We start from the raw sequence: 27105 nt of genomic DNA, 5'->3' as shown, positions 1-27105 counted from the left end.
CAAGCCTGAGCAGCCCTCACGTCTTGCCTGCAGGAGAGCAACAGCTTCCTAAACTGGAAGTCTTCCTGCTTCTGCTCTAGCCCATTCATTCTATACACAGCAGCAAGGTTGGATTTTTAAAAACAACTCTTATTTTTCCTGCCCCAAACCCTATGATTCTGCACTTTACACAGCAAACACCTTATGTACTTCTCTTGCGTTCTCCTAATGCTCCTGGCATGCATGCCTTGGAAGGAGCTGTTTCCACTATGTAGAAAGCCATATCCTCTTCATCGCATAGGGCCCCTCTTCTTGTCATTCAGATCTCAGTTATCATCTATCTCAAGAGGCCCTCTGCCTCATTTGCTCAGTTCTTCATCCCAAAGGATTTATTCGATATGGCTTATTGAGCCTCTATCACTAGAGAACGTGAGCACCAGGAAGGCATCGTCCTTGTCTGTCCTGCCCCGGTTAGCCCCAACACTTAAAACAGGACCTGGCACAAAACAGATGATTGGTAAATGTTAGTTCGATGGTGATTAAGATTATCCCAGTATATTTCCCCTTTTCCTTAAACATATAGTGATTCCCCACCTGGTTTGATACTGCATGGTGACTTTAAGCTTGAAAGTAGAAAGGGAGCCAGATGTGGATTCTTGTACTTGTGGAAACTTAGGTGTTTTGGCTTTTCTAAACTTCAGCTCTCCCTAAAAAAGCAGAAATAATACCTGCCCTACTTACCTCGTGGGCTGAGGGTTAGATAATAAATGTGAAAGCTCTTATGACCTGCAAAACACTGTACTAGACAAGAATGGAACTGCTCTCATTCCAAAAATGATGAAAAGGAAGCCCAGAAAAATTAAGTGATAGCAAGTCACCAGGATTTGCCTACCACACCAAAAGCACAAATACAATGTAATTTTAAGCAAAATACCAATACATTTTTAAGTGAGGAAATAGATGTTAAGTAACATCTAAAAATCATTAGAAATATTTTCTTCATGGATTTTTTTTCCTTTTTTAGGTTTTCCTCCAATTCTAACATTGCCTGGCCTTGAGGATTTTAAATGAGCTCAGAGCAGCCTTGTCTGTTTTTCAGTTCTTCCCTACAGTCTATATACCACATGACTACCTTCTATTTTTTACCTGGATAGAATTTTCTGAAACTCTGTTCGAATAATCAATTCCAAAAGAAATTATTTTAAGTTTCAATGATGACCACAAAGTTATTTTAGTATGTAATGGAAATGCGTTGACCTTTGAGGTATTTGGGCTTCTCACAGACAGCACAATGGCTCCAGCACCCTATGCTCTGGAGTTAAGTGCCCTAGGTTGGAATTCCAACTCTCACTAACAGTAATTCTGATCAATCACTCAACTAACTCGAAGCTCAGTTACCTCACTTGAAATATGAGGCTAACAGAAATCTATGTCACAAGGTCGTTGGGAAAATTCAATTAAAATTGTCTCTGTGCAACACTTTACACATAGTAAATGTTCAATAATAACTATCGTGGGTTTTGCCTCATCTTCTGAGACACTTAGATCAATATAATTTTGAGCGTTTTCTCAGATACATTCTATATTTATAATTTAGAAGCTTAAAACTTCTGACTTATTAGAAGAGTGAAAAACAGTCTAACTGGTTTTTACTGCATGATGTTAATTTGTATTTAAAAGTTCTGAAGTACACTGCCCTGTGTATGTGAAAAATCAGTTTAACCATAAAATCTGAATTGTATAAAGCTAAAAATCTGAAAATAGGACTACCCCAACCTACCACTCATTTAACTTTCCATTATATTCCATTTGAGTCAAAATAATTTTGATTTCAAAATAGCATTTTTATTATATAAAAATGTAAAAATCCAGCAAAACCAAAAATACCAAATATATTTTCCTGGGCTTTCACATTTGCTGATTTTTATTCGCAATCTCTTTTTCAACGCAATTTACAACCTCATCCCCATCTGTAGTCTGATTATACAAGTGCTAAGTGGCAGAAAGGTCTAGAATAAATACATCAAAAAAAAGAGGCAAAGCTGTGAAACTAAGTTGCATGCAACAGGTCGATAAACGTTGGGGAAAGTGTTGGGGAAATAAAACAGAGTAAGACAAAGAAATTGAAAGGTTTTAGCTAAAGTTCTTTCAATCATCTTTATCTTTTGCTCCATGTTTAAGGATGCGTGTGAACTCAATGTAATTGAAATTTCCCTTTTTGTCAATAGGTGCTTCTCTGTACAGCTCATCAACTTCCTCATCCGTAAACCGATCTCCCATTGTCGTCAGCAGCTCTCTCAGGTAATCTTCCTGAATGGTGCCTGCAAGGCAGTAGAAAGAAGGGTCATATATACTTCCTGGCACTTTAGTGGTTCATTTCTAAACTAAGTCAATCTTACAAAATATTCCAGAATATCCATATTTACACAAAGTAAATTAGTGAACTAAGACAATATGTGCTATATCATTATGTTTTCCTAGTACTTTTAGAGTTCTTTATAATGTTAGATTAAATCATTTTAAAAGCTCAGTTAACAGATTATATGCTTACAATATTAATTTGAAGCATTTTCTAAAGGAAAAAAAATCCTGTATTTCAGAGACAAAAAAAGGGGGAAGGGAAAGCTACACAGAATAAAAGATTAATGCCACAATCTGTGTAGCTTTATGACCCACATACCTGTGTCCTAACCATTCTCAGTCACACTGTCCCATTGTAAATGATAGTTCCCCTTTATTCGTTTCTTAAAAATTTATATTTTACTAATCTTTTCATTTTCTAAAAAGTGTTTCATATACTCTAGAATAAGGCTGGGCATCAACAAAGAGCACTCACTCACCAGTTGCTTCTTCATCAAAGCAAGCAAAAGCATTTCTGATGACATCTTCTGGATCTGTGCCATTTAACTTTTCACCAAACATCGTGAGGAACATGGTGAAATTTATAGGCCCTGGAGCCTCATTCATCATGGCGTCGAGGTATGCGTCCGTTGGATTCTTCCCTATGAGTTCACATGTTAACATTTAAGAAACTAAAGAACTAATTTCAATAAATAATTATTTTGTTATCATTATGCTCCCCGATATATTTTTTAAAGGTACGTCATCATCAAATGAAATCAATTTTTCAATTAATTTGCATTAAGAATATTTTTAAAAGACAACTTTTGACCACATAAAAAAATCTCTGATATACCATATAAAAATGCACTGTGGGCTTAGGTTGAATGTTGTTCATTCATTAATACTGTCTGTAACTTTTCTTTCACTATTTTAAACAAAACAAATACCTGATACTACAGACCAGGCAATGGCACATTAGCACATCTTAAATGTTGATAACATTAAAGGTCCATCAGGGCATTTCAATATCAATATCTAGATTATTTAAAAAATCTAAATATTCATATTGCCAATAGTGGTACAGTTGCCCATGAATTGGTATACTTCAAAACTTTATTTGCAGGTTGGTCATTTAAGCTAAAACTATTAGGTTTGTTTAGTACCTGGAGATCATTTTGAACAATGTTACATACTACTTGGTTGCCAGACATATCCCAAATGCTGTTGACTCGGTCACTGAATTGCAGCCTTTAGTATTGTTCATCATGGGAATCTCAATCTCAGTTCCAGCTGAGAACACATCTCCATCTTCTAGTACAAAGGTGAGGGAACTGCCCTGACCCTCACCCCGAAATTGGAAGAAACTCCCCTAGAATGGCCAGGCATGTTAGGAGTAACAGTGGGCGCCTCTTTTTCCAGGCATTTGTGAGGTCGTCACTGTATAGGAAAAGGATCACTGAGGGGTCTGGAATACTGGGTCTGAATCCCAGTTTTGGCACTGGCTGTGTGACCTGAAGGAAGGTGGCAGCTGCCTTCTTTTAATCTGTAAAACAGACTGGTTAAATTTGGTATCTGAAAGGTCCCTTCCAACATTAAGTTTGTATAATTCTCCATGCAAAGAACATCTATCTATAAGTTAGATATTCATATTTAAGAAAACATTTCAATATTATACCCAACTACGTGCTAATGATAGTCAAATCTAGAATTATGGTTCATATGTAAAGTTTTAATCCTGGAAATTTGGGTGAAATTTAAGTGCCAAGTTGGCATCTATCTTACTGCATTACAATTCTCACTCATTATACCTATTCAACATGGCAATACAAAAATTAGCCCACAATTAATTTCAAGATTCATTGAATAAGCAAAAGTAGCTGAAAAGATCTATTTTTCTACCTTCAGATTTAACCTAAGTCTCTTCCAACAATTCTTTTGGGGGGGAAAAGTGACCCAAAGGTGTCATGAGAACATGAGTACAAAAAAGACATAGGGATTTAAAATGAACTGGCTTAGGCTAAGCACTTATGGACCCATTCAAGGTGTACAATATAATTTGTTGATTTGAAAGGTGAATACATGTCTTTAAAGGCATGGGATTCCCCCAAACAGAAGGCCCCAAAGTCAATCTCTTAGCCTACACTTGTTTATCCAACAAAAATTAATTGAGCATCTACTACGATTACGGCACAGGCTTGAGTGTTCAATATTTGCAATATAACTAAGTCAATTTTCCTCAGTGGTGTTCTTCAGTAGTAGCCTGCCCAGAAGAGCACTCTTAGTTATTTTAAGTGGAAAGGCACTGGGATCCGACCTACCTACAAGTCAACAAATTAGATCAGTATCTTGATTCTACTCTCAACTCTGAATAACAGAAATATCACAAAATGTTAACAATTGGTGAATACAGGTAAAGGATATACTCATGTTCGTTACTCTGTTCAACTTTTTGTAGGCTTAAAAATTTTGAAAATATTATATTAGGAGAAAAAATAGAAATAAGACAGAGGAATAAACTTGTGTTGTGCTTACTAAAAGGAAAAATATAATGATCTCTCTCTCTTTGCCCTCTGGACCTTTAACTGCCCTTCTGGCTAAGAGTCCAGTACAACAAACTCCAGAGTGTAGAGCCCAATTGGAGGCCACCCCTGACTCATACCCCTTTCCCTGCTCAGTCACTGTGGTCTATGGAGAACTCCTAGGCTTGCCATTCCTTTCTTCCCAACTCTAAAATCAGTGTTGACTCGGGGCAGATCATAGAGGACTGCCCCTCCCTTCCTTCTTTTAAAGATCAAAACAAACAACAAAATCATACAAGGAATAATAAAATAATACCCACGAAACCAAAATAGCAAAGGGCAGTTTATGTCTGCTATTATCTTTACATTTTCTTTTCTTTAGTTAAAAAAAAAAATCATAAAAAAAATTGTGAAAGTCCCTTTCCCTGTGTTCTCTTGTCTAATAGCAGCGCCCTTTTTCTTCTGAGACAATCATCGTTTATTACTGGTACCTCCTCTCTATAATCTGTCCTCAAACTTTATTACTACCTATGCTGTATTATTAGCTACATGTTTTATTTTAAATTCTGATATATTGCCACATAGCCATCCCCTGATTTTTCAACTAATATTTATATCATATTTAGTTGACAGGAACTGAGGCCTGCCTGGTTAAGTACCTGCCAGGTCCCCACCTCTGCAGTTTTATACTCTTATTTATGACTGGCTAAGCCCTAACATGGCAACCCCCACTCAGACATCTCTCATTAGGCCTTTCAGACAAAGACAGAAATATTTGTACATCACATGGACAATAATTTAAAAAACGCTGAACTGTTATTTTGGGGAAGCAGGTATATTAAGTATATAAAAGTCTACCTAGAGAAGCAAGCATATCATGCAAATCCTCCTTGTCAATGAAGCCATCTCTATTCTGATCAATCATGTTGAAGGCCTCTTTGAACTCCTGAATCTGTGACTGGTCAAACATGGCGAACACATTGGATGTTGCACGCTGGGGGCGCTTCTTGGTGGTCTTGGTCTTTGCCTTTTTGCTTGACATGGTGGCTGTTTAATTCTAGAGTTAAAAAGAAAAGGATATAAAGTAAAAAAGAATGCATAAAACATTAAGCAAAAAAAGAACTCATAATATCTAAAGTTAGTGAATAAAAATGTAGAATTATTACTTCATTTGAGTAGGAATAAATATATATTTAAACTTTATTGCCAATGTGACAATTAAATGACTAGGACAAAAAGCAGTTTTGAAAAAAATTAATAAACAGAATAGAAATTATTGATGTGGCTCCCACCCCCAATTTCATTAACTCATATTAAGTGGGAATTAATTTTAAAATATGTATAAATACCCAGCATTTACTGAGTGTTTATTGTGTGCCAAACGCTGTTATGAAGGCATGGGGCTTCCCTAAAGAGAAAGGCTCCAAAGTTCACGTCTTACTTTTATAAGGGCTGTCCCTTTCAATCCTCACAAAAACCCTATGCAGTAGGTACTCTTTTTATCTCCATTTTACTGCAATGTTGCATAACCTCTCTGAGCCCGTTTTTTCAAAACATGGTTTGAAAACCAAGGAAGTTCACTTGATCTTCAGTTTTATAGCAAAACATGATCTCTACTTTAATGCAAGTAAGAATTAAGAGAGATGACATACGCAAAGAGACTATGTGTATAGTCACTGTTATGGTTATGTTCAGAAGGCTCTCATTAAAAAAAAAAATCATCAAAACCTATTTGTTACTCTTTTCTAGCTACATTTTTATTTCTCCTTTCCCTTGACAAAACTTTTAGAATATCAGTCTAGTTATTATTCAACTGTTTCCATTTTCTCATCTTCCCAATAACTCCTCTATTCTTTGTCATACAGCTTTGGTGGTAGCCTCCAATACTCTGAAAGCCACCAATAATTTCAAAGTCAGACAGAATGGACACTTTTCAATCCATTTTTTATTTGCAGTTTTAAATAATGTAAATACAACACAAAAATACTATCAACTTTGGAGTTAGAAAGTCATGAGTTTTGAATCTCAGCTCCACCATTACTAGCTACATATAATCTCAGAAAACCCAAGGACATCAGGCTAATTTTTTGATCTAATGTCTTATTCAATCTTCACAACTTCCCTATGAGATAGGTACTACCTAGGTTAGAAAAAAAAATTAATGACCCTTGTATAGAAAAGAATTTAATTTTGCCCAAGGAGAGATCTGGCCTTTGCCCTCAGCTCCTGGGAAGTAGTCTCTAAGCCTTTGGAATGTCATGCCTGACAGCTGGGGTCTTGGGTCATACCACTTCTAGCAATATGATTTATCGTGGGGACTTTGGGTCACGTGTTATCAGTGGACTTCTAGAGGGGCTAGGGACTGAGGTCAGTTATGGAGCTGTCAGTAGTATCTATATGACGAATCTCCAATAAAAACTATGGCTATCAAGGATCAAGTGAGCTTCCCTGGTTGGCAATACTCCGTGAATATTGTCATACTGTGTCAAGAATCAACAATGTTCATGAGAGAAGACTACTGGAAGCTCTGCATTTAGAAAACTCCTTTACTCTGTACCATGTGTCTCTTCCCTTGGCTGATTTTAACGTGAATTCTTTTACTGTTCTAAACCATTACCATGGGTACAACAGCTTTCAGTGAGTTCTGTGAGTCAAAGCAAATTACTGAACCTTAGGGTCATCTTGGAAACCCAAACTTGCAATTGGTGTCAGAAATAAGAATGGTCTTGGGGATTGTTCTCTAACTCTGCAGCCACACAGTGTGAAAGCAGATGACCAGCTGGGGCAGTGGCTAAGCAAGGGAATTTTAGACCTGGGTCTCTAGGACTTCTAATCCTGGACTTTTAATCTACATTGTTTCTTTCTCTTTCTTCAATCTAAAAAATATCTCACTGGGTGTTCTGAAGTTAGAGGTAGTGCTGTAGTTTTGAACAGAGCAGACAGAGATGCAGTGTAATGACGCTGTAATTTCTTTTTTAAAAAAGTTTATTTTTTTATCTATACTTCACTTAAAAAGTATACATTTATATTGTATATGTTATCTATAGAAACGACATACATAGACACATAAAATTTAAAAAGTGAGGCAAATCTGTGGCAAAACAAATAATCTGAAGAGAATTTTGGCCCCCAAAGCAATGACCATCCTCAGTCTCTTTACCTTCTATAAGCCAAGTATCTTGCCTTTCCCACTTTCCCACTCTCACTTTTAATTCACTGCATTCTGGCTTTTTTCCCCTCTACTGCAACTGCTTTCAAATTGCCAAATCCAGTTTTAATCCCCTTGGACTACACTGCTATATTTAACACCATTTTATCCCTCTTTTCTTCAAAGCCCCAACAGCTCTTAGCCTTGGTGAACAGTTATAGTAGAAATGAATTGTCCTAAATGGAAAGAGAAAACAGGGTTCCCAACCTTGAAGACTTTACACTCTGAGGGAGACTCCTAAACATACTGGAAAGACAGATTTATGTAAATTGTTGTGTTTGACTCGGTGACACTAACTTATTCTCTCTCAGTTCTCCTATTTCTATGATTGATCTTCTTCCTCACCTCTACTCACTTAAATATTTATGTTTCAGATTAGCAGTCTATGACTTATTAAAGTTCTTTTCACTCTTTGCTTTCCTTGGATGATCTCATCGACTCTCATTGTTCTGATATTACTTCTGTCTCCCAAGTCTGTTATCTCCAGGCCTGACCTTTCCCTTGAGCTTGCAGATTCAAATACCCAATTGCTTATGACAGGCATCCATTTGGATACCCCACAGACACTTATAATCAACAAGCTGAAAACTAAATTCATTATCTTCTCCTCCTAAACTTTCTCATCCCTGTTTTCTCTGTTAATGGCACCGTCATTTACCCACTCGCCAAACCAGAAATCTAGGAGTCATTCTGACTCATCGCTATCCCTGATGAATCAAGCTCTGCCTCTTAAATATTTCTCAGATTTGCTCATCTTCCTCATTCCTGTGAGAACTCCCTAAACTGGGCCCTCACCATCTTTGTGTAGAATATCTCTATGGCCAACTAACCAATCTCCTTGCTTCTTGGTCCTAGACAAACTGTTTTCAAATAAATTCAAACTATACCAGGGAAACCAATGTACAGAAGAGAACTCCATAGTGGAATGGGAAGAGAATAAAATATGAATGGCAGTCCCCGGAATCATGCAATGTAGCAACCTGATTTGGGTTTAATCAAGCACAGCAGTACTATCAGTCCTGGTCTTGGTTTAGCATGAGAGGTAAAGGCTTGAAACCTTTACCCAGTACTGGTAAATGAATGTTTAACCCATATATCTTAAAAAAACAACTAAACTCTACCCTTAGACTATAGTTACAGAAAATATCCATATAGAACATAATGAATAAACCTCAATAGCAGTAATAACTTCTAGCTTCCTCTTCAAAATTTTTATTATTTTTGTAAATTTCTAATATAAACTAAAGGTTAAAGTAAAGGTTACATGTAGTATTCGTAGAAATTACAAGAAAGACAGGTTTACAGGAATACTGGTATTACAGGTGGCTGTGGTATCAACATAATTAGATAATAATCTAAATGTTTGCAAAATCTCCTGCAATAGTGATGTGTAAATCAAAACATGGGCACCACAATCATTACAAAGCAGATACTGCTTGTGAACTTCATTCAGCCTATATGGCTTTATTTGCCTAGGAACGACGCTCATGGAGCATATTCTGTTCACTACCTCTGACTTCCTTGACATTATTTTGAGGATTTTTCCTTTAAGTATTTAAGTTAGCTAGTTGCTGTCGCCATGGGCAAACAAATATGGCACTCACAGCAGTTAACCTTCTGGTTTTAATCTTGGCTGCACATTAAACACACTTTGGAAGTTTAAAAAAACTGATGCCTAGGTCCTAGTCTAGTCGAACAGACAGAATGCCTATTGGTGGGGCCCAGGAATCTATATTTTTAAAAATGTATCAAGTGATTCCAGTGTACACTGAAGGCTGAGAATCACTGAGTCAACCACTTAGAAGGCACTAGCAAAACAAAAACAACAAACAAAAAAACAAAAACAAAACTTTTTAAAAGGAAAGCATTGGCTGTTTATGTATTTAGTTCCATTTAGTTTTTAAAATTTGGTCATTATAGAATCCAGAGACCTGGATTCTACTTCCAGTTCTGTCATTCACAAGTTGTATGACCTTCGGTCATTTTAGATTTCCTGGGTCTCATTTTCCTCATCTATAAAATAAGAGTTAGGTAGATCAAAGTCAAACTGGAAATACCAAACTATATACAGTCTACAGGAAGGTTCATTTAGTTCCCCCAGGGATGACTTCTAAACGCCTTTTTAAATAATTAAATTAGTTTACCAACGTTTTAAAAAAATGAATATTTTACTTTAATAAAAACAAATATCAGACATCTTGAAAACAGCATCCCCGAATTCCTGTAGATAATGAGTATTCAGTGCACAATCCCTACTACTCCCTATATCTTCCTGTCACAGTCAGTATTTGTTTATGCTACAGCCTGGCCCCTGAGCAGCTGAACTTGTTCCCTGACAAGGTGGTAGCTAGGCTCCAAGATGGCCCTCAACACTTCTCACGTCCTTGCGGAGTCCTCTCTAGCAGTAAAAAGGGTTGACCTGTGAAACCGTAGGGGAGGTGAAATAATTTTCCTTCTATGCTTCTGAGTTCTTGGCTGACATCACTTTAACAGATTAACAAGAAAAAAACCAAACAAGTTTATTAACATGTATACCTCATGTATACATGGGAGATACCCAGAGAAAAGCCAATTCTCAGAGGTGGCTTAGAATTCAGGCTTAAATATCATCTTCAGCTGAAGAAAAAGAAGAAAAGTGTGGGAGTGGGAGAGGCTAGTTATGAAAAGTAACCAGGAAAAGTGCAGTAAAAATGGGTTAAGGCTTGTCATGCTGACTTAAATCAGGGCCTTCTCCACTAATAAAAAGTCTAAAGTTATCTCCAGAGAATAACCTTTGTCCTTCCTGGTAGAAAGGTAAGGACATCTTTGCAAATTTATGACCTGCCTTTAGGCAAATAGGGGGAGGGCAGAGAGTTTCTTTGTGTCTGCTAATTCTAAATTGCCTTCAGCTCAACAAATATTTATGCCAAAGTGGCATATTTTGGGGTGGCATATGCTATCCTTTATAACCAATGGGATATTGTGAAAATAATGGTGTGACTTTGTCATAATAGACACTGCAGCTTCTGCCTTGCTGTATCTTGGATCACTCAATCTTGGGGAAGCCAGCACCAGGTCATGAGGGCACTACACAGCCCTAAGGAAAGGTCCATGCCGCAGAGAACTAAGGCCTCCTGTCAATAGCTAGCATCAACTCACCAGTCATGTGAGTCAGCCATTTCACAGGTTGATCTTCCTTCAAATGATTCCATACCCACCTGACACCCGGACTGCAACCTCATGAAACCCTGAGCCAGAACCACCCAGCTAAGCTGCTCTGGAATTCCTCACTCTCAGAAAACTGTTTTCTTAAGGTGCTACGTTTTGGGGTAATTTGTTACATAGCAATAGAAAACTAATAAAAACCCTATGTTTTCTTGGTATCTTTAATAGTAAAATAAGGCAATGCCTTTATTTCAGAATTATAACCACAGAATTTTAGAAAGCTCAAAGGGGTCACAGTCAAGTTTGCACTGACTAGAGAATTTTCTATTTCTAGTTAGAAAATTTTAATTCCTTCCATTCAATTTCTTTCCAAGTTCTGTGGGTTCCTCTGTTAACTGCAAGGGAGTCACCCCTTCTTCAACATTCCTATCACCCCCATCCTATTTTTCTGGCTGATTCCTATGTTGATTTGCTAGTTCTTCCATCCTAATTGGAGTTTCCTTCAAAGCTGTGTCCTTGAATGACTGTTTTTTTTTTGTTGTTGTTGTTTTTAAGTAATGGCTGAAAAACTGGTAACATAAAATTACCATTCAAAAATAAGGTAATTAAGGAGAGAGGAGGAGCTGGTTTTGTGAGCGAAGGGAAAATAAAGAGTTCAAGTTTTAGACAAGTTACGGCAGAATGGTAGGTAGAAGAGACATCCAGGGCAGGACTCTTAAGGGGGTCTCCTTTAACAAGGCCTAGTGCTGAACAGAGGCACAAGGTGAGGCCTGGGAGTGGATAAACACGAAAAAAACAGAGAGCAGGTCCTGGGCTAAAACCTAAGGTCATTTCTTATTCAATTCTCATCTTCACCAAGGTCTATGCTAATTGGGAGGATCAAATGACTGGATACATAAACAACAGTCTGAAAACAGCCATCATAAAGAGAATTTAGTATTTAATCAAGTTAAACTACTCCACAAAATTAACCTCACATACTTAATGACATGATTGTTTTTTATGCTGTGTATTTAGGCAAATATGTAATCAGTTCCATAAATTATATCTATTATTTTTTTTCCAGAGCCCAACTCAAGTTTTACAGCTTTTCTCTTAACATCAGTTAAACTTTCCCTGCAGTACACATATTTTAATATTTAGCGCATACTATATAATGCTGTCATTTCTTCATTATGGGTCTCTGATCATCCCACTTGGCAGTAAACCTTCCATCTTTTGAACTCCTACATCATTTTGTTTTATTACAATGAAATTTATTTATGGTGAAATGTATAGATCTTAAAATGACTTTTTGTAAATGTGTACGCCCATGTAACCCACCATCCCAATCAAGTAACAAATGTTAATATCACTCCAGAAAGTCAATCATCCTCTCCTACTGGCAACCATTACTCAGAATTCTATCACCAGAGATTAATTTTGTCTTTGAATTTCTTGTAAATGGAATTATACAGTGTATATTCTCTGTGCCTGACTTCTCTCAATATAATTTTTTTGAGATTCATCTATTTGGTAGTTCATTCTTTTTTTACTGCCAAGTAGTATTCCATTGCCATGCCATTTATACATATACGCTTTTATGGCATAGTCTTTCTACCTTGGAATGCAGGGCCTAGTAGAGTGCCCTAGTAGAGTGCTCAATAAATACTAATTAAGTGAATACATACATATTCTTCCTATCACATACAGAATTACATATACAAATGCTCATTATAAGGTAGGTCCTGGATCTGACTCGCAAAACTTTCTCTATGGTCTACCCGTGGTTTAGCATAAACTCCACTGAACTCTTCCTCAAGAGATCCTTAACAAAATTACCAGCCACCCCTTGTTCCAAAACCATAAGAAATAGAATAATAGTCAATAAGTGAATGCTAAATATGTGTTAAGTACTGGTCTAAGCATTTTACATGTATTATATTTAATGATCCCTATTTCTTAGATGTGAAAATCAGGACAAAAAAGCCACACAACTAAAAAAAAGGCAGAGCGTTAGATCCAGGATCTGTACTGAAGAAGTCTAGTTCCAGGGCTTGTACCACTACTCCCTAAACCCTGCATATAGGCAGCTGAAATTCTGTACCATGAAAATGTAGATAGCCAGTTGGGAGTAATAAGCAATGCCACTGCACAGCTAAAGTGTAAAATGAGGAAGAAAGATCCCAATCAGAGTTGCTGGCAATGAAAATCATCCCTAGATATCTGGTGTCTTTGAATCTTGGGAGAGGGACAACCAGCCTCATTTATGGACTGACTCAAAGTCCTCTTATCTTTCCTAATCCCAGCAATCTTGACCTGGGAATCTGTCTTCAAAAGTCCCAGTTCATCTTGTCTAAACTTAGTCTCATTAAAGCACAAATGAGTATCGACTCAGCCGTCATAAAAAGTTGTCATTCAACAGAGCCTGAACAAACAAAAAGTCTTGCATTTTTTTAATGAGGTTCAGGAGGGTCCACCTACTGCTTACAGAGAAAATGGGTGGCACTATGTGAATTCAAGTAACCTCAGGCAAAATATCTCACCTCTCCAGGTTTGTTTCCTCAATTATAAAATGAAAGATAATCTACGAGGTTCTTTTGAACTAAAATGTTATGGTTCTTTTCTTACCAAAGGACCAGTGCAATTCCATCTTAAACAAAGGCTGCCAAACTAATCTTCTAAACAGACCCCTTTCTCCATATTATTTCCTTGGTGAAGAATCCAAAATGACTCCCTAATGCCTCTTACATATCCTTTATTTCTCCTCAAGTTTTCAAGACATCCATTAAAAGGCTCCACTTATCTAACTACCCACCCTTATTTCCAACTATTATTCATTACAGCTCTGTACCATTTAGGCTAGTCTTCCCACCGTCTCCTTTTCACGCGACACAAATTCCCACCTTTTGCACTTTCGGTCTTGTTACCTCCTACCACGGATCAGCCAGAAATACTAAGTTCTCCTTTCCGGGACTGAATCCAAGACTTTCAATGAGGTCACGATTCATTTTTAAGGAAAGCTTCCTTTTTTTAAATTTATCCGTTTCTTCAATCAATATGAATGAACTAAATCTTAACAAGGTGCAAGACAACTCTTTCGGAAATCATTACATTTTGGTCTACACTAACCACGCACTCCGGTGCCGCTTCTCTTATTGTTTCCTTGGACACTTTACCTAAGGCCAAGAATCCTGCACCAGTAAAACTCTCGTACCACCCAAAGCATCAAGCACTATGCGCAGCACGAAGCAGGTGCTCAACACCCTAATCGATGGACTGAGCCCGCCAGGCCAGAAGCTGGCAGCCAGGCCGCCGGGCGGTCAGAGGCACCAGGTGTGTGAAGGCATCCGGGTGACGCAGGGCCAGAGACCCCGCCACCTATTCTGGCCAGGCATTTCCCCAGGCCGGCTTCATCCTCCCTGGTTCCCCTCGCCCACACTGACAGCTCCCGCAGCCCCCGGCCCTTCCTGCTCGGGCTGCCTCGCGTAGGGTCTGGCCGCGGGCGCGTGGCGGGAGGGGATGGGGGACGAGCGCAGCCCAAGGGATATCGCGAGCGGGGGGGTGAGCGCCACTCACCGTCGCCAACACCAGAACCCAGGGTGCCCTGCACGAGACGACGAGCGACTGCGACGAGCGATTGACTGAAGCGCGACAGAGGCCGCGCCCGGCACTTCCTGCCTGGGGAGGCGGACCGGAAAACACACCGGAAGCGCGGCGGGATCCAACTCCGGACAGGGGGATGCGGCCGGCGTTCTCGCTGAGGCTAGAGCAAAGCCCGCCGTGTGCTTCCAGGAGCCAGGCTGGGGCCGACGAACACGCCGTGGTTTTAGTTAGTTTCCTTAGCCTGGCTGCTCCGTAGCGGCATGCGGCCGTAGACCCCCGGCCCGCCCTCTCCCCCGCCTTCTGCGGCCGGTTCCCGCGGCCCTTCCGCATTCCTGTGCCGCCCGGCGCCCGGCAGGGCCAGGAATTTGACCTGGGCGGGGCGAGGAGCGATCCCTCGAGGTTCGGGGGTTCCTGAGCGCCGGAAGCTGCCCACCCAGGGCTGCCATAGTTAGCAAATAAAAGTACAGCTGGCCTAGTTAAATTTGAATTTCAGAAAAAACGAGTAATTTTTTTAGGTAGGTCCCACGAAATAACGAAATAGAGACGATTAACAGGGCGGCGGCCGCCTGCCTGCTGAAAAACCCTTTCTTTATAAACAGCACTCCAGCCCGAGTTATATCATTTACTCCTGCTCCTTTCTTACCCTCAAATTATAAGGCTTACTTCCTTACCAGGCCACGACTAGCCTATGAGTGTTTCATTCCCCTTTCAACCACAGGAAAGTTTTATTCAAATTATTTGCTTTTTTTTGGTCATTAAAGAGATGACAATTACACACACACATACACAATCGCTCAGACACACTGATAATGTTCTTGGTCAAAAAACTATGAAGCTACATTATTCACCTTCTGTTCTAGATTTTGTTTGTGGTTATAACCTTCAGTTCCCTCACCTTGGAATATGAATAGCACTATTTCTGAATAATGAAGGATAGTCAATAGCAAATCTTTATTGAGCTTTTGTGATTGCCTGAACTTGTGCTGGATGCCGATGAGAATAATTCAATTATACTCTAGAAATGTCTGATCAGAAATCTAAAAGTCTAATCAGAAATTCCCAGGTGGTAGAAACTATGTGTTCAGCACTCTATAGCTGTAGTTCTTAGACAGTAGCCCCCATAAAACCGGGAGGGCTTGGAAAAATATTTTTGAGCCCCAACCAGATACTCAGATTCAGTAGGTTGAGGGTGGGGCGGTAATTTGCATTTCTAATAAGCAACCAGTTGATGCTGAAGCTGTCCTCATCCCATTCAAGGTCCAGTTCATACCTGAATGCATTTTCTCTAGAGTTTGAACAGCAATTGCTGAGGTCACACATCCTTCTAAAATATTTACTCTTTCCCTTAACTGCAGCCTACCCTTCAGCCAATAGTTTAAGTTTTTCCCACTCATCATAAGATTTTAGCTTCCTGGATCTTTGTCTTAAAGAGTGCTTCTAAGTATGGTCTATTACCATCCAATAAACCTTCAGTCTGGCTACCTTAATTAAGATCATAGCTGAGACACCCTAACTGTACTCTGATCTCCATATTTGTTTCTAGAACTGTTTTTCAATAGTCACTAACTAGAAATCTGTTAAAGCACCATGGCTATAGCCCAGAAAAAGTACTTTGCTTAAAACACTGAATGAAATTCAGGAATACATAAAAGGTAAAGAGTTATGGCAGGTACTAAGATTCTAAATTTGAAGGGAGCAAGAGCAGTCTTGGTTCTGGTCCTTCTACTCCTCTTCTAAAGAGCTGGCTTCACAAGGTTAAAGAATCTAGCTCACATATCCTGTTGATTGTAAGTTCTACTGCCCTGAAGGCAATTCCGTAATTTGCTTATTGAACCGATGTAATGATTTTGTCCAAGTATAGTCTTGTTAATAGCATAAAACGTAGTTATTAGAGTAATTGCCAATTACTCATCTTTATAGGCTAATTGTTAATTTTCCCCCAATGTTTCAACTTTTCAACTTATGAATCTTTACGAGTCAGATTTTGAAGCCCAAACCGAATGAAATTCAACCGCTTCCTGATTAACTCTGAAACAGTTCTGCATTTCTGGAAACAGCAGAAGCTATTTTTAGGATTGAAATAATGATCTCACTTTCCCAGGCATGTAGCTTCAGCTGTTTTGATTGTGGGCAAGGCAGGAATGACCAAAATTCATACATGGATTCATGGAGAATTTCTGCATAAACAAACATGGTATTTCAATAGGGATTGTTGTGTTAAAAAAAAAAAAAAGCTTTATATAATAAAAACTACTGTATTTCCAACACTGAAATACAATACAAAAAAAAGCTGTCTTTTTGGTATAAGCATTCCACAGAACCTTTGGGTCTAAAATAGTTTTAAAAATGAGGACAAATTAAAATTATACTCAGTGGCCTGGTCTAATTTTAAATGACATAAAGTAATGGACAAAAGCTTAGTACAGATAAGGAGAGATGCTGGCAGATATGTAAAATTTAAGGATTTAAAGCCCCAAAGCTATCATATATATGCAAATTCTATAGGAAATTATTTTTAAAATAAGAAGACAGTACAGGAAATCTGATTAAGGCAGTTAAAACTGGATTTCTTCGGGAGGGGAAGGACTGAATAGAGGGGATAGGATTGTTAGGAAAAGTGGGAGGAAGAAGGGAGAGGTCTAACAACCATATCATTTTCTAGGATTTGCCTCATTTACCTTTCTTTGGAAGATATGACTAAAACTAACAAAAGGCAATTTGGGTAAATAAAGACATTTTAAACAAGTAAGTTTTTATCATAAAGTTTAATTTTGGTTCAGAAAAAATTGAGTGAATAACTTTCTCTGAAAAAATATATTGACTCTGTGCAGACTGCAGTTATTGGGGTGGGGGGGGGACTGGTAAGTTAAATTACCCTATTTTCTATTCTGAAAATGACAAAAAGTCCCATTTCCAGTCTGATTATAGAGATGCATGTGCCGAAATGGCTGAGAATAAATACAACAAGAAAGGTAAAAGCTGTAAGGCTAGGGCATGCTACAGGGTCTAAGAGAAAGTCTCAGAAATACCCAAAGTGGCAACAAGTAACGTTTGGCTGGAATTTGGAGTTCTTTTCAGTCATCTTTGTCTTTTGCTCCATGTTTAAGGATGCGCGTGAACTCAATGTAATTGAAATTTCCCTTTTTGTCAATAGGCGCTTCTCTGTACAGCTCATCCACTTCCTCATCCGTAAACCGATCTCCCATTGTCGTCAGCAGCTCTCTCAGGTAATCTTCCTGAATGGTGCCTAAAGAATAAAAGACTGTGGTTCAGAATACATTCTACTCTGAGGATTAATTACGAGGAGCATCTACACTTGACTAAGCACACTCTATATGTTAAGAACTGCAAATATGCAAATACATGAAATATGAGGTCTTCACATGCTTATTATTAAGCCAGCCTCAGAGGACAGACAGTTGCTTAGAAAATGCCTACTTGCTTAGAAGCATTAACCAGCTGTTTTATTGATCTTTCCACATCCATCTCCTGATCTCTTCATAATAGGGACTAAACCTATGCCTAAATGAAAGCAATAAAGTATGATTAAGAAATCGAAGCCACATAGTTCCTTAAAGTAGCATGAATGGTCACACTTATTCTATAAGCAAATAACACTAAAGTCAGTACCACGTCATAAAAATCTATAAAGTGCTTCAGTGGAAAGAATACTGGAGTCTTGAGGTCCAGTTTTTGTGTTATTTCAGGCATGTCACTTTACCCTTGACTTTGTTTTTTTAATGTGAAATGAGACAAAAATTTTTTTTACACATCTAATTTAGAATTAATAACAAATATGGCCAGGCCCAGAGTGTGCAAAAACACTGAGTAAATATTTGAGCATTAACTATGTCAGAGTCACCGGGCAAGGCACTGGAGGTGTGGCGCTGTAAGCCAAAAGGTGTGCTTTCTACTCTTGAATGTGAAAGCAGGGTTCTCATAAAACCTGACAGCACATCAGAATCAAAATCATCCAGGTAGCTTAAAAAAAAAAAAAGGTCCAGCTTCTACCTTTATTAACTGGTATTGATAGTTTCAAAAGGTTTGACTAGTAATTCACGTGTACAATCATAATTGAGAACCAAAGGTGATAAATGATAATTCAAGCACAGAGATTTTGAAATTCATAACAAAAAGAAAAACTGACAACTTTCTTGTATGTAAAATTAAGCTAAACCATTAATAATATATTTCCTATAAAACGAATTGCAAGTATAAGATCAGTTCACATAAGAATCTCTAGATTTATGGGTTTTTTCCTCCTAATTCAATTCTAGAATTTAAAAAAGATGTTCCTCAAAACTTAAGAATTTTAGCTTATAGAAATAATCATCTACAGCCAAGTCATTCAACTATCACATAAACTCATCATCGACTATGTGCAAGGGACTGTCGTAGGTGCTAGAAGGGGTTACTAAGATGGGAACACAATGCTCCTGAAGACACAGCCATCACCTAGGAAAAGGGAGAGACTATGATGATTGGAAATAAGTACACAAACAAAATAGAAGTTCAGACAGAGTATGTGCCAAGAGAGATAAATAAAATTGTTTGGAGGTGGAAAGAAGGGAGAGGCTCTAAGTTTTCCTAGGGGCATGAGAAAATAGTATGAAAATGCAGGCAAGGCTCTATAAAAGATATGACTATTGAGAGAAGTTTGAAAAACGGTTTTATGGTTTTATTCCTATTTAAAAAGTTACATCTGCTCAAAGTATAAAAAATTCAATTAATACAAAGTGTCTTTAGGTGAAAAAGTTTAAGTCTCCTCTGCCTGCCTCTCCCCTACCCCTTGCAGAAAACCAGTTAAGAATGTCAATTTCAAGAAGGGGAAGGTAGTATGATGAGGAAGACATAGAGGCAGAAATGGTAGAGGTAAATTAGGACAACAATGTGGAGGATTGTAAGGAGGTTAGGAAGATGATACAAGGGTCGAGGGTGGTATACCTGAAAAGGCCAAGAGAGGCAACATTTTGGGGAGCCCAAAAAGCCAAACTGGGGAGACTATGCTTCTATCACCAGACTATGCTTGGACTATTCAAACTACTCCAAGTAATGCGTAATCAATGGGTGTGCCTTCCTTCTCAAATAACTCACCACAGAGATGCCCCTTTATCTTTTTTCTTATATATACTCTGCCAAAGGATCAGGCATTTATGTAGTTAACTTTTGGGTGTTTTTTGAGAGTTGACTCTATGCCAGGCAGTATGCTATTATCTCATTTCCTCATTTAATCCTCCTAACAACCCTATGAGGTAGGTAATAATATTTTGTCCATTTTCAAATAAAAAAAGAGGCTTAGATAAGTTATGTAACTTGTCTAAAATCACAAAGCCATTATGCAAAATAGGAATATGAACAGGGAGTTTAATTCCAGAGCAAAAGATTATATACCAGATTTAAATAATCTCAGAACTAAAAAGTACCTGATAAACACAGGACTGTACTGTTGTCATGGCCTGTAACACAATTTACATTTTATCCAAGATTGCTCTGGTTATTCATTCAACACATATTTACTAAGAGCCTAACCTTTGTGGAGTTATTCTGGTAAAGGAGTAACATAAGTTACCTAATTGAGTTTCAAATACACCTACTAAATTGTAAATCGAATATTTAAGGGCAGAGACAGTAAAGTGACTGATGCCACAGAAGAAGCCTGTCCAAAAAACCCCCAAAACAACAAGTATAGTATAAGCCTGAGGACATTATGTCATCATTTTCAAGTTATTATATATTTTAGTTACCATAACTAAAAATTAAATCACTTGGTAATTACCAGTTGCTTCTTCATCAAAGCAAGCAAAAGCATTTCTGATGACATCTTCTGGATCTGTACCATTTAACTTTTCGCCAAACATCGTGAGGAACATGGTGAAATTTATGGGACCTGGAGCCTCATTCATCATGGCATCTAGATACTCATCAGTTGGGTTTTTCCCTGAACAAAAAAATGAGGGTCATAATTTTAATTATATCTCAAAATGCATCAACGATACATCACAGTAAACACTTTGACAAGAAAGACAATCATTTATACAAGCTTGCTGTCTGCATTCATGATAGTAAAACTATTTGGAAAAAATCTTCTCAATGATTAAGGCCCGTATTAAGAATCGAGATTGTATGCTATTCCCTTGGGATGTCAAAAGGAATAATACCACTCTCATAATCAACATCAGTGTTTGCAACACACACACACACACATGCGCGTGCCAGAAATCTGCAGATAGTCCAAGGACCATACACTTTGGGAGACACTGCCCTAGACTCTGAATCTTACTTAGTAAACTAAAACATCATTAGATTGGCTTCACAGAACTTTAAGCCTTCAGAAATAAACATAAACAGTTACAAAAATTCTATCTAATATATTAATATTAAACCGATTATTACCCAGGGATGCAAGCATATCATGTAAATCCTCCTTGTCAATAAAGCCATCTCTGTTCTGATCAATCATGTTGAAGGCCTCTTTGAACTCCTGAATCTGTGACTGGTCAAACATGGCAAACACATTGGATGTTGCGCGCTGGGGGCGCTTCTTGGTGGTCTTGGTCTTTGCCCTTTTGCTCGACATGGTGGCAGTTAGATCCTAATTAAGAAGGGAGACACAAGAAGACAAAGATTAACAAAAAGTAAATTGAACCAACCTTTCTGATAAGTTTGAGCTACTTAAGAGATTTGTCTAAAAATTATTAGCAGGATAGTATCACTTGGCAAAAAAAAAAAAAATCTCTCTCAACTAACTGATACCATTACTCACAGAACCAAAATACATAAGACAAAAACCGAACTCATGCTTTGCATTCACTCATCTTCAGTAGTTGTGATGTTTAATCAGCAGTCCATCACTAACTTTAAATTCCAAACTGCAACCAACATTAGTTGCATATCAACAAGATTGCATGTCCCCAGGACTGCTGTATAGCTAAACCAAACCTACTGGTTTAGTAGCAATGCAGAAACAAGAAACAAAATAACGTAGGTAACCTGGAGAAACAGTGCCAGTTCTATACGTCAGTGCTATTGGAGTACTGAAGTATACTAATTAATCTTCAACAGGTCTAGCCTTCTGCAGCTAGCCTAAACTAGCTGTTCTGTGTTCCATTTTAAAAAAGTGGACAGAAAGTAGGAAAGAGAACTGAAAAAACAGGTCTTTATCTCCTAATCCTTACTGCCAAATATCATTCTTCCACTTGCAATTAACATTTCTTATTGTACCCTCATTTCTGGAATCAAAGTAGTTCAAGATATCTGTTCAAAGGCTAACAGAAAAGTATAGAAAATTCTGAAGTTAATTCATCCTATAATTAAATTTTACTAGTATTTCACTCTATCCAAACCAATTTCTTACTCAGAGCTAAGCGAAATCACTTAAGGTGACTAAGTCCTCTAAACAAAAATCAGAGTACAATAGTTCTTAAAGCTATTTTAGTTTTTTTTTAAAGTTTTAGAAAACATTTAAAGAGGTATGGAAACTATCTTTGCTCTATAATAATCTAAATTTATTCCTGTAAAACTTCAGTTAAAAATAAAAAAAGTCTAGTATGTAAAATGGTAAAGCAATTTTCCTTTTAACACTCAATCTTTAAAAGACTAAAAAATTTTGTTCAGAGTTAAAAATCCCAGTCATCAGATAATAAAATTTTACTGTACCATTCTTTAGAGCTGAGGTGGCTATGGTAGTCTGCAAAACCTCTACCAGCAAGACCAAAACACTGTATTGAGTTATATCCTTCCAAGCAGGTCTAAAATAGGCACTACTGATATCACCCTGTGACCAGGATAACAATTTTAAAGCTTACGTTCTGAAAACATTTAGCTATGATGTAGCAAAACACTATGCCCTTGCTCTAAAAATAAGTCTGTGGACTGCAAAGAATGAAGCACTACCTAGATCAAAGTGACCTTAGAATACAATGCTTTGATGAGTTTTAAAAGTTTTTACATTCTTTCCTTCATGATACCATATCACCTAAACTATATTCAATTATGGAAATTAGAAGAGCCTTATTATTTTTTTTTTAAACTAAATCTGTTCTTAGATTTTAGTAGGAAATAACATGGAGTCACAAATTTCCAATATAGCATTCTCTGGCAATACACCAGAATATGTTGTTGGTAAGATATACCTTACATGACACAGAAGTTATGGTTATACTCCTTCCTCATTTCCAAATTTCCTTTATGGAGGCTGCCCTTCATAATTTATCTAAACCATTCATGAATGCCTATTTTCATTTTGTAACACCTTATAGGGAGAGTAAATCCCATTATTAGCTAAACTACATAAAGGTATAATTTTCCTCTCTATTCTAAATGTAGTTTTAAAAACTATAAGGAATTATGGAATTTATTTTCCCCCATCTTTTAAATGTACTCAGCAGTGAGTGGCTGAGACCTGATGACTGGCACATATTTACCATCCTGTATCTCTTTATTATTTTAGGCATGCCATGTCATTGCAAACCAAAGTATGTCTTTAAAAATAGTCTGTTTTGTATGACAACACTGTCTTCCCCTAAGAAGGCAGGAATGTCAGTTATTTTAAGAACAATGAAACTGATGAAAATTATAAGTCAAATGGTTGACAACTGGTTTTTTAATCTACAAAATTTCATATTAACTATATTTGGTAGGAGCCCTACAGATACCTTTTAAAAATGCTTAGTTTGGGTTATAAAGTTATATGTAACAAAAACTGATGTATTTCCTATTAACCTTTCTTTTAATCATGCATTCTTTAAATTTGTAAATGCATTATAAAAGTTTTTTAAAGTTAAGAATGTTTTTGGGGTGTCAGCACTGGTCTCACACAAACTTTTCTTTAGCTCATTCAATACTTAATCATCAACCTTTAATATGATTAGTTAATGACACTAATGTGCATCAAATGTCACGTGTTCAATACTATTTAAGAATTAAGAAACTAAGACAAGTGTCCTATCTTCAAAGAGCTTAAAATGTAGTTGGGGAGGCAACTGTAAAGAAATGAGATGATTGGTTCAACTTATGAAATGAGTCACATAGTTTTCATTCCAGAAGTATGACTTGCAAGTTAAAACAATGTGTGACAATGAAAAATAACTCAAAGGTGGTTCATGATTATTGAATACTGTGAGTTCAGAGATTTTTGTTTCTCAAAGATTTAGAGAGAGGGGAAAAAGACCCTGAAAAATCCTGTTCTATTTAGAAGATACAAAACATCCTTAGAATTGAGAGATTCAGATGTTAGTCTTAATTCTAACAAATTAAGGTAGTTAAGTCTACCGAAAGAAAACTGGTAGTGAAACATCCAGCAAGTTACTTCCTGGGCCTTTACCTTTTCAAGGTTATATTCTGATCTGTGTTTATCTTCCACCAGAAACCTGGAGCAATTCAGGGCTAGGGAGTTCAGTTTCAGTCAGTTATTTCAAAATAAGGAAAGTGTAGTTTATTTTTTCCCTACCTAACTAAAAACATGGGTGGAATAAACACTGGCGGAGAGCCAAATCAGAACAGTGCTACGATCCCAAGGAGCAGGTCACTTAGAATACTGTCATTATACGCCTTGCTATGACTAGTTTTCTGTCCATTTTCACTTTCCCCAAACAATAAGGACTTTAACTGACTTGATATAACGAGACCTCAGCAAATACACAAATCTCATAGAAATTTAGATAACTAGGGTAAAATAAAATTGGAAAATATTTCATACATCGACAGTATGAAATATTCTAAATAAAGTATTCTGTATTTAGAATGGGAAGATTGCCATGTAGGCACCTAAGGATTTCAAAGTTATAAGAATTCTCACTCATTCTAAATTAGAGTTTAGAGTCTCTTTTTCTAGCATTTAATGAGAGATATCTGGTGTGAAGGGATATGTGCTGTATGAAACTTAAAAGGGAGACTTGCAGAGCAGGCTTCTATGAAATATATAAAGGATTTAAGATGCATGAGAAAGTGAATGAAATCATCAATGTGGTCAAGGAGACTGAGTTTACAGATCTAAAGAAATATAATCTCATTTTAAATCGATGGAGGGGAGTGTTGGTGACAATGAATTCGTGGTTTTATTTTTATTTTTTTAGAATGATTAAATAGGAAGAGAATCATTTAGGGTTATGACAAAAGGAGATACACATGTTAAGGAAGATGTTAGTCTTGATTAAGTGATAGGAGAAATAAAAAATAAAATCCTCCAAGGGGATTTCCCCTACGCTAAGGGCAACCAGAGGATTTTTCAGAATCTCTAGATACTATGGTTTCATTTATAAAATGGGATTAACCTACACTAATATTACATTAGATAACTCTAGAATCCTAGAGTATAGCACTTATAAAGTGTTAACAAATGTAAAATAATCTAGAAACTACAGAACTAACACTCAAATTGACAGTATTCCAGGAAATATGATACATTCTTTTAAGGAAAAACTCTCATTTTGGAAAACAATTCCTACTATTTGGTCGGCCTCCCAAATTCAGATCAAATGCGTCTCATTTAATCAATGCGCTTTCAAGTTAAATATATGTCATTTTGGGTGCCAACTAGGTTTTTAAAAGTACGTTTTCAGGTTAGTGTTTCCGTTCCAACTAAACGAAATTTTCAATTCCTATGCAAACTTCCGGTTGAAGGTAGGATCAGTTCTCTTAAGACTGCCACACCCAAAAAGTTCTTAGCATTTGACAAACGCAATTGGTTGTCAGGGTTCGCTGCCAGTAAAGCCTCATTTAAGAAAATAAAAGCTTTTCTGGTTAAGTTATAGCAAAAGCCTTCCCGAAAAATGAAACAAATGGTAGTAATTTTAAGAAATATCTTCTTTACCTTTGGATATAGATTTTTTGCACTTAAGTTAAAAAATCTCCACTGAACGCCTATTTGTTCCAAACTTCTGTAAGGAACTGATATGTTTCCATATGTGTACTCAACTACTTTAAAAGTTAACAGTGGCAAATTGACTTAATCCAAAGTCTCCACCCAAAAGAAACACGGTGTTGTATTATGAAGTTTTTCTCAAGCCACAAACTAAACCCCAAACCCCTTTGTCCAAATACTTTTTTAAAAAAGTTCTAATTACAGAACTGGACACTGAGCTGAGGAAGTTGCTAATTTTAATTGCTTATTCCTACTAAAGGTAGCCACACAGCTGCAACAGCTGCAGCAGTGGGGTGGAGAAGATACTCGGCTACGGTTTTTGCGCAAACTCTCTCGATTCGGGCAAGTTCACGTTAGAAACTAAACACAGTCCCGGAGTCAGCGCGGCGGGGCTCAGGTTTCGCTGTCCGGGCTATCGCCCAAGTTCGCGGCGCCAGCGAGCTAAGCCACACTTCCCAAGCTCCAAGTTGGGCAAAGGAGCTAAGTTCGCGTCTGGGCCACTTCCGGCCACGGCCTTCGAACACGGAGCGGGCTCTTGGGCTCGAAACAGGGAAACCGGCTAATTGCACCTGCCCAGGTGAGCTCCGGGTTCCGGGGAGCCCGCCGCTGCCCTCCCAGCCGCCCCGCAGAAACGGGCCCACGGGACAAGCCTCACGCGCCCAACCGCGAGCACCACTCACCTTGCACAGCCGCGAGAATACGAGTACTTCAGTAAACTCACCGCCCGCTGCCGCTATCACCACCCTACTACCCACTGAGTCGCTAAAAACCAACACTTCCGGCCGCCGCTTAGCAAACCGGAAGGAAGTCTAGTCACCACTCTCCGCCAACAGTGGGCCCGACGTAATGAAAAGGCAACGGGGGTGTTTCCAAAAGGTGTGATAATGTGCTTAAATGGCGCAATTTTGACCGAGTGCACGGGAAGAAATATAAAGCGGCGACTTAGAACATATATATAATGTGTGTAGTTTGTTGGGTCTTATGTCTGAGTTTCCGTGTTTTTTGGACCCACTCCATAATGTACGTCTTTCTCCTCCCCTTTCCTGTGAGCAGATAGTTGAGTCTGTCTTGTGGGTTTGCCTCCCCGCGCATTCCAGGGCACGGCCAGAGGCGGGGCTCGTCAGTCCAAGTCCTTGTAAGGGAAATCGCCGAGAGAACTGCGCGGCCCACCCGATTGGCCTCCGCCCCGCCCCCGAGCGGCGCCGGGTCTTGCCTCCCGGCGGTCCCGCGCCTGCGCATGGCGTTCTTCTCTGAGACCCGGAGACTTTCTCCGCTTTGTGCGAACGATTTGATCTCTGTGTATCGTGTTATTTTAGTCTCACCCTTTCCACACGGGACCAAATTTTGTGAAGTCTCAGGGATCCTCAGCCAAGCAGCCACTATCTTTTTGGCTCAGACTGATTTCATAAGGTCACAAGTGGATTAAGACTTCCTCCCTCTTCAAAAATGCTTGCTATTTTTTTCCC

The 27105-nt window shown here is 38.1% G+C and overlaps 2 protein-coding genes across 2 annotated transcripts; both read right to left on the bottom strand.

Annotated features, from left to right (window-relative positions):
* Positions 1 to 1872: 1872 nt before the first annotated feature.
* LOC105305242 (myosin regulatory light chain 12B) lies at positions 1873 to 15012 on the bottom strand. Its single transcript, XM_011379734.2, has 4 exons — positions 14752 to 15012; positions 5700 to 5898; positions 2820 to 2981; positions 1873 to 2300 (listed from the first exon to the last, which is right to left on the bottom strand). The coding sequence occupies exons 2-4, from the start codon at positions 5881 to 5883 to the stop codon at positions 2128 to 2130; spliced, it is 519 nt and encodes a 172-aa protein (XP_011378036.1). The 5' UTR covers positions 5884 to 5898; positions 14752 to 15012; the 3' UTR covers positions 1873 to 2127.
* A 2512-nt stretch (positions 15013 to 17524) lies between these two features.
* On the bottom strand, positions 17525 to 26534 carry LOC105305243 (myosin regulatory light polypeptide 9). Its single transcript, XM_011379735.2, has 4 exons — positions 26320 to 26534; positions 21172 to 21370; positions 20555 to 20716; positions 17525 to 18025 (listed from the first exon to the last, which is right to left on the bottom strand). The coding sequence occupies exons 2-4, from the start codon at positions 21353 to 21355 to the stop codon at positions 17853 to 17855; spliced, it is 519 nt and encodes a 172-aa protein (XP_011378037.1). The 5' UTR covers positions 21356 to 21370; positions 26320 to 26534; the 3' UTR covers positions 17525 to 17852.
* Positions 26535 to 27105: the final 571 nt, after the last annotated feature.

The sequence above is a fragment of the Pteropus vampyrus genome, unplaced genomic scaffold (assembly GCF_000151845.1).
Source record: "Pteropus vampyrus isolate Shadow unplaced genomic scaffold, Pvam_2.0 Scaffold373, whole genome shotgun sequence".
In the NCBI taxonomy this organism is placed as follows: Eukaryota; Metazoa; Chordata; class Mammalia; order Chiroptera; family Pteropodidae; genus Pteropus; species Pteropus vampyrus.
This window is presented reverse-complemented; position numbering and strand designations above follow the sequence as displayed.